Source organism: Charadrius vociferus, unplaced genomic scaffold (genome assembly GCF_000708025.1).
Source record: "Charadrius vociferus isolate BGI_N301 unplaced genomic scaffold, ASM70802v2 scaffold147, whole genome shotgun sequence".
Taxonomy (NCBI): Eukaryota; Metazoa; Chordata; class Aves; order Charadriiformes; family Charadriidae; genus Charadrius; species Charadrius vociferus.
The window spans coordinates 4,057,048-4,065,751 of record NW_009649570.1 but is presented as its reverse complement, the minus strand read 5'-3'; the positions used below and the strand labels follow the sequence as shown (position 1 = coordinate 4,065,751).

Sequence of the window (8,704 nt, the reverse complement as noted above, 5' to 3'; positions counted from 1 at the left end):
TGTGAAAAATGCTTGCAGAAGAGATTTCACTCCTAGTAAATGAATTCTCTGCCTTTAAGATTTTTAATCATTTCAGGAGTGGTTTTCTCTCTGCTCCTGTCTTTTGCTGCAATTGGATAAGAAATACAGCATCATCGTGACTAGGGCTGAACTAGGAAAAACTTAGCTCTGAATCACTTTTGTAGCACTTAAAGGTATAAAGGATCTTCTTGTTTTAACAGGTTATCATGACAATCACATTGTAATTCGGTGGTTCTGGGCTGCTGTGGAAAGATTCAACAATGAACAACGATTAAGACTTTTACAGGTAAGAAATAGGCCGATCTGCGTAGAAATAGTCTGCAATGTTAAAATTAGAGGCTAAACTATTTCCATTCAGGCTTATGGTATCAAAAAACTATGGTGATGCTGCCTAATGGGAATAACCTTACAATCCTCAGAGACATACTGTAATAATTCTAAGTGACTGAAGCTCACAGCTATTCTTATAGTTTTCTAAGTTAAAAATACATTTAAGATAAAGTATCTGATGTTAATAATCCTTTACTATTGTTTGATTAAATGTACATTAAGACTAGTAAAGATAGAAAACTGTGTAATTGGTTAGATCATTAGGTAGAAATTTTAATAATATTTGTACAGCTTAGGAAGGAGAAAGCTTACATGGAAGTTAAAGTGCCTCAAATTAGAAAATAATGATGAAAACCTGGAAATCAGTCCAATTCCATTTTCACTAAGTCAGCCTGCAGAATCCAGTTGTCCTGCTGATGGACAAAAACCTCTAAACAGAGGGTTTACTATTGAGTTAAATTTTTTAAATTCGGGTTATGTCCATCATACCTGTAAAGAAACAGACAAACCCTCACCCCAAGCCATACCATGTTCTTGATCTATTATGAAATCCACTGTTTTTAACAACTCAGAATTTGCATCTGGTCATTGAGTTACCTATATGAGTGTGACGAAAGATTTTCCTTTTTTTAAGTCAGTACTTTAAAAAGGTCTTTAAAAAGCAGTGTGGGACATCTCATTTGATGGAGAGCCAGAGATGTCTGCATTTATGTTCCTATCACATCTGTTATTCAAAAGTTTTTATCATATCCACATCATTAAAAATTAAGTAGCCTCTGATCTGTCAAAAATCATGTTTGATCGGTTCATGACAGATTCTAAGTAAATCAGCATTTCAGCAAGTGTCAGTGGGTATTCTACCTAACTTTCAGAATTTAGTTCTTTTTGTATAGTATTTAACATTAAACTGTTTATAAAGATATTGAAATCGACATAGCCAAAAAGGCATAACACGGACCCATTATCATGTGTTGTTACTTTGTTATTAGTTCCTCTTAATACAGAATAAAGACAGTAAGGAAAAAACTGACTTAGGCCTAAGTTTAAGTAATGTGATATTAATAGTGTTTTATTCTACAGCGTGTCTGTGGCATAATTACTCTTTCAAAGAGAGACCTTTGAAGGAAATTAATCTGATAAGTTGTCTCTTCTAGAGCCCTATCAGGAAATGGTCTGTTTTCCCTTATCCTCCATTTAAAGTAGCATTTATTACTTGTGTCTCACAAATTTCCTTGTTTTGCAAATGCTTTTACATAAGCATTTGGACTTCAGTGGGTATGCTGATATAAATGAATTTCTAACCTGCACCATCTGTGTATCCAATATCTGTGATGTTTTGTTTGCACTGGCAGTTTGTTACAGGCACGTCCAGCATACCTTATGAGGGATTTGCCTCTCTGCGGGGGAGCAATGGTCCAAGAAGGTTCTGCGTAGAGAAGTGGGGGAAGATCACTGCTCTTCCAAGGTACAACTGTGTGTGTATGAATGCTAGAGATACTTTACAGTGTCGGTTTCCGGGTCGACAGATAAGCTGTTTGAGAAACATAAAAAAGTTTTAACGGAACATGCAAATATACTATGCTTTACATGAAAATTTCCTTCCCCATTGTTCCAGTATCTGGTGCATCTATTTTTCTTTGAACTCAATTTTGTTCTCATAAGATGGACAAAACAGCGTAGCTGTGGCTGACGTCCATGTTGTAACGCTTTTTTCATGGAAGATTATATTAGAATTATATTTTGATTAGAAATTTATTTTGTTATATTTGATTAAATGTGCAAGTATTTACTTCCTGAACATGTAGTTCATCACTTAGAAACAAAATTTGATATGAATTAAAATCAAATAGCACTTGCGACTGTGTCGTAGTGAAAGCTAATATCAGACTTTCTGCATTAGACACACAGCCTTTACTGTATAGTTTAGTGATGTAATTTCTGCGCTCTATCTGATGTCAAGAGTTAACAAGTACGGAGGAGCCAAGTTATGAACTGCAGAAGAGGTGTATTTCGAGGAGGAGGTCATTTGACTTAGGAGGCAGCACAGGGACAAGAAAGAGTTGTTTTCAAAAGTCGGTGGTAATGATACCAGGACTAGACTAATAATATATGAGTGATGCAACAAACATCTCACATGGGCACTTCATTGACAAAAAATGACAGGTTCTGGTCTTTTCTATGTTGTGATCAGGCTGATATGTTTCTGGAAGATTTCCTTTCATCCAGTTCTATAATTCTGTAGCCTCTAGAATGGGTTAACAGTGGTTAGACATACAGATTAGTGTGCGGAGTGTGGGTGAACTAACTCTACTTAATCAGATCTCAGGCTTTAGTATGCTGCTTATAGCCTGTGGTGGTAGTTTTGGGCTGGCTGATCCATGGAGGAAATTCAACCCTAATACTAGCCCATTCCTCTTAAACAAGATTCCTTAGGAATAACTTGCATTTAGAGTCTCTTTAGAAACAAGGCCTCTGTCAGACACACAGAGAGTTTCTCTGACCAACAACCCTTAGCTTTTTCCTCCAGCATAAAGTCAGAGGCAGAGACGTCTTCTGGGTTGGCTCCTGCCTGCAGGCAGCCATTTGAACCACACTGAGATAGTCAAAGACGCAGAAGTGGCACTGTGAAATCCACAGGCACAGCAGGCGGCCTTCAAAGCAAGCCATCTTGCCAGTTTACAGTACAAATGAGAGCCAGGCAACTGAGGATTAAAGATAAGTAAGTCTTTGAGATTTCTATTTCAAATCAAATACTCTAATATCTTTAGGGGCCTAGTAATACCTTGTAGCCCTGTAAGTCTACTTTATATTTTGATTATGATTCACCTATGGGCTAGCTTTGATTCTGTTTAGAAAGAAAAAGCTTTTATTTTTAAAAAATAACTTCTGTCTTCAAAATGTAAGGTTTTCTTGTGAGTTTAAGTACGAAAAGAGATTATGGGAGTTTTTCCATTATATTCTCTAATACTGGAATTCCTGGTGCTAACAAGCAGAGCTTGCAGCATGGAAAAGGTCAGGACGTGCCAGAACAGGATGCTCAGAATTTCCTCTGAAAAGGTTACCCAGAGCCCTGGTTGTAATAAACTGCAGAATAAAACTGCTTCCTGTAGTGCAACATGGGCAAATGTGTTGAGAATGTTTGGTACCATAACGTATTCAGCCAGTGTAGGGACATGACAACTCTTCACGTTTAACAGAATGTATCATGCCTTTGAAATTTCATTTATGATCCCCTTGGTTAGGAAATATGTGATTGCTGTCTCTGCTTTTAACATACAAGTGTGAGATTTAAAATAAACCAACAACACACTTGTTAAAATAAAAACAACTGTGTATGACAAGCTTCTACAGTTGTCATGAGCTGGCCATTCTTGGCATTCCTACATGGAACCCTGATCTCATAAAAACATAAATGATCTTCCACGTTTATGCTTAAATGGGCTAAGCCCTGAGCAGAAAGCAGCATTTGCATTTTTACATACCTAGTTCCTGCGTGCAGTGTAGCTTCAGCTTGCATCTCACCAGCTTCAAAGACTTACTGTGCAAACACCAAGTAGGACTGGCGTGAAGGTAAGACATTGTTAACAACGACCCCGAGTAGCAAACTTTCAAGAGGTTTCCAGACAAGCCCTGCGTGTGTAAACACATTACTGGATCTGCTGAGAATGCTGCCCTAGGACTCTGTGACTATTACTGATTCTCAGATAACTAAAGCATTTGTGTTAAGGCCCCATCACTCAGTCATAGCAGCGTTATACTTTGCAAATTGCCCTTTTGATTTCAGTGGGAGTGCTTGTGAAATTTGGTAATACTTGGTATGAGGGTGGCAAAAGCTAGGACTCGGCAAGTCAGTGGACTTTATGTTTCTTCCTCTCTTTCTAAAAAAACTACTGCACTGCCGAAAACACATAAGAATACCCTTCCCCATCTCTTCTTGATTTTGAGATACAGAAGGCAACTAATATAGTTACTTAGGTATGTGATTGTGGTTGGAGCAGCTGTGAATATAAACACAAAAACATTGACTGGATTTTTACCTAGTTCCCACTGTTCTGACTGCTGTGTAACCAGTTCTGCTGAATCAAAATAATGAGATTTTTGCAAGGCACATGTCAGGTGGCCTAGCTTCCATCACTGTCTTTTAGACTAGTAAGTCAGTAGCATGTAAAAGGCCCTGAAAATATTGATTATTACAGGTTTAGCTGAACTATTTCTATCCCTGATGCCACTTCTATTTTCTTGTCTCGCACTGTATTGTGCCTTATGCTAAATTAGCGGAGGGACTGTTACTCTTTCCATTCGCTTACATGTTGAGAAATTGGTTCCAGGTTCATTGCTGTACATTATATATGTGCATGTGATGATTAACATGCAAATAGTATGTCTGACTGCTGGATTTTAACCCTAAGTTACTCTATTTTAGTACTGTAATCAAAATCAAGGGGAGATTAATTTGGAATCTAGACTTCAGGAACTGAGATGGTTTTCATGTTGTCATAAAACGTGAGTCCAGGAAGATGAACAGTTAGTGCCTGTGTGGTTTGAAATGTTGGAATGGGAAAAATACTGTCCAGAGGAAAAAAAACTTTCTACTTGACGACTTACAAAGTTGCTTGCTAGGGTGAGAAAGGCATGCATTCCCTCAGAAGACAATGATCTTCAGTTTTTGTCTTTTTTAATGGCTTGGTTTTCCAAAGTAGGTGATTGCATTTTCAAAATTGCCCTCAAAATTAAGATAAATCTCAGTTCTCTTAATAGATGTAAACAACATGCCGGCTTACTATTAAACCAGTTTGTAATGATTCCCTTGCTAATTATATACTGTGTCTGTTATAATTTGTGGTTTTACAGCCCACACAGCATGATCCATAGTTCTAATGAGTGGCTGTCAGCCCCATGCAGCAGAATCATGTGGTTAGATTGTTAATTGCCTAAGACTCTTCCACACTCTACACTGAACTCAAGGGATCATTGAGTTCCAGTTGCCCATTTGCTGCTGGGTCTAAATCAGTCTCTTTCTTCAAAAGGGATTTTTTTTTCTTTCTTTTTTTTTTTTTTTTTTTAAAGTGTGGGAATTGCAATAATAATTTACTCTCTATCCTAAATATTACTTTGTAAGGTTTTGGAGAGGCAAGCGAGGAGTGCAAAGAAACCTTTCCTTCAGGAGCCTTAGAGGGATGGAAAGGTGGAGAAATTTTACCAGGCCCCTGGAATACAGGATCGAGAAATGCCCTCTCTGCTATACAGCATGTACTAGCATGCTGTATTTGGGGAGGGTGAAAAATTCAATGCTTTTTTAATTGATTGCATATTTGATGTTTGGGCTGTGTTTATAATAATAGTATGACCTACTGTGTATACATTTCTTCAGCCTGATATTTTTATGACACTATAAGCCTGTAACTAAGTGAACGTTTCCCCTTCAATGAGGGTTTGCAGTGGACTCTTTATGTTTTTAACAAATGAGATTAACCCAGTTTGCTTCATGTTCCATCCCCATAGTTGGCAGCTGAGAGCCACTTAAAACGGCAATTAATAAATTTGCTCCCATAGAGCACTATCCGGCTCAGAGAAAGCTCAGTACAGGTCTTTTGTAGACATTTGGATTTCTGGAAGTGGTAAGGTTAAATAAGGAGTTGCATTTGCTGCGAGGAGGGAGGTTGTTCAATCTTTCCATTGTTTTTATACATTTATACTTAACACGGGTTATACTGATGAAGGGCAGGTCACTGCAGAAATTTGGTTTTCAGCTGGTTTGTATTCAAATAACCCTGTGACGTGTTATGCAAAAGAATAAAGTATTTGCAAACAGAGACCTGCCAAAATACAGAAAGGTTTTTATCCTCTAAAATCAGTCTAAAGTGAAGCTTTGGTACAAAGCTTCAAAGTGGAAGAGATGCTTCCTCCAGCTTCTCTTTGCATCATTTCCTCCTCAAGAACCCATCGCATTAATAGTTATGCTATCTATTTCACTAGAGCAGGTTCATCCACTATAATGTTTTAGAAAGTATTATCCTTAGCCTGCCCTGAGGTCAGGCAATGATATCCATTATTCTATGAGGAGAAACCTTTATTATCTCCCTTTTTATTCCCTGGAAGAGGTTTTGAGCGTCAGTTCCAAGTGTGTCAAAAAACTGAGGTAGGTGGACTCCAGAAACTGAGAAATAAACCACACGGTTGTCCTCTTAACCAAGCAGGGTGGTATGCTAGAGGTACGTGCATAGTTTTGCGTAATTACAAACAGTATTATTCTAAAGGTCGTTGGCTTGCAGGGCCAGATATGTACATAGTGTAAATCAACACAAGCAGTAACTTCCCAAGAACACGATCCACATGCCAAGGAAATGTAGAAGGAAGAGCATCTAATTTGTCTGTCCTTTACTTCTGTGGGACTGTTTCCTGTATATCTAGAGGATTTTTTAATATTTCATCAAATCTAGTATCTTATGCATATTCAGTGTACTGAAATATCTTATCTATGATTACAAATACAGTATTCAAATATCATCAGCACAGAAAAAAATACTACTTCTCAGAAAATACATTTAAAGCCAAGATTTCAAAACAGACTATTTGAATTGTACCATGCTATATCATTCTTTTCTCGTGTACATTTAAGTGATAAAACTTATCCCGCACCTTTTGGGCTGTCAGTGTGTTTCTAAAGACCCTCATAAATGCTTCTTACTGGCTTGTTTTAATTAGAAGAAAGTAGGTTAAACCTCACTACCTGTTCAATTGGAAAACATCATTTGACAGAACAAAGTTTTCTGAAGAATACTATCTGCCCATCTCTATGCAAGCACATACCAGTCTGTGTGTTCTCTTTTGAACTTTTTAAAGAATGTACTTCTTCACCTCCTCTTTTTTTCCCCCCTCAGGGCTCACACTTGTTTCAATCGTCTGGACCTTCCCCCTTATCCATCATTCTCTATGTTATATGAAAAACTGTTGACAGCAGTTGAAGAGACAAGTACTTTTGGACTTGAGTGATACGCAAACCACAGTGCCCAGCTCATTGGACTTTTGTGGATCTGTCTTCTCAAGGAATGAATGAACGTTTGTATTGGATTTCCTAGAGGAAAATTGTTTCACGGTGCAATTCAAATAATGAGGTTCCATGAAAGAGCTTATGAAGCAATTAAAAAGCATTGTGGTAGTGGCAGAATTCTCTACAGTGAAACTAGAGTGTGCCTGATGTGCAGGGAAAAACCAAGTCTTGCAATCCATGGTTTTTCAGGACGGCCAAACTTCTTAAGTGTATTTTCTGAGCAAACAAGAAATGTGATCCCATGTTGTGATCAACCTGGCTACTGCAAAGCTGACATTACCCAAAAACTGCATTGCATCAAAGTTGTTGGATAGCAAATTCAAGTCGAAATGTGAAATCATTCAGCCCCTTACCTACCCAGTAAATTATCAAAAAATCATACAATAGATTTTTTTTTTTTTAATTTATGAAGGTACATTACTTTATCCCAAATGTTACAATAGCATATCCAGTACTTGCTTTACCTAAGACTATGCATGGTGGCATGGTGTGCACCATGGAGTTCAAGTTCCTGGGGCAGAAGTGAGTTGGAAGGAAAGTCAGCAACGAAGGATGTAACAACAATGGCTTGCATTAAGGAGGTTTGTGGAAAAGCCTTTGCCAGTAGTGTGTATGACAAAAGTTGAGCTGTTATAATGAACTTAATAGGACTGATTTTATGCTTTATACTGCATGGAAACTATTTTAAGAAGAAACTAGCAATTTATCACGGCCTATCAGGAGAAAAACCCTAACACAGTGACTTCTGTTTATTTTTATAGGTTCATTGTATTATGTTTCTTAGAGAGTAAACAGGAAACAAGCAAACTGAAAAGCTATTTCTGTTTTTGTCACTTTCCATGCTTGAACAGACATTCTGCTAGTGTTTATTCTTTAAGCACTCTCAAGGGAAAAAAATGCCTTTTATTTTTATAAGAGTAAAAAACTCCCAAAAATATTTTGCACTGAATGTACCAAAGTTGAAGGGACATTATGATCTGACTGATAGCAACCTGCATCACTATCAAGTACCTGTAAAAATGCTTAGGAACCAGGCTTTCTTCACGGTGCCATGTCTATAGATATCAGGACTGTGCACATAAGTAATAATTTTATAATACTATATGTGATATTGTAATATGCATTTATTTTAAATGCATCAGGGTCATTTTTCATGCATTGGATAACTTAATGCAGTGGAGTTTACTACAGATATTTCATATGCTCCCCACAACTTTTTATTTGTACAGCACTATAGAACACTAGCTCATCTGCAAACCCAGGTGTAACCAACTTTAAGGTGAGCCACTGGTTATAATGCCA

The 8,704-nt window shown here is 37.5% G+C and overlaps 1 protein-coding gene across 1 annotated transcript in view; it reads left to right on the top strand.

Moving 5' to 3' along the window:
- Positions 1 to 7,344, top strand: part of HECW2 (HECT, C2 and WW domain containing E3 ubiquitin protein ligase 2) — a 114,742-nt gene extending 107,398 nt beyond the window's left edge. Inside the window, exons 26-28 of the mRNA XM_009890155.1 lie at positions 222 to 307; positions 1,704 to 1,816; positions 7,233 to 7,344. Of these exons, the coding sequence (XP_009888457.1) occupies positions 222 to 307; positions 1,704 to 1,816; positions 7,233 to 7,344 (311 nt within the window). The remainder of the gene's footprint in view (positions 1 to 221; positions 308 to 1,703; positions 1,817 to 7,232) is intronic.
- Positions 7,345 to 8,704: the final 1,360 nt, after the last annotated feature.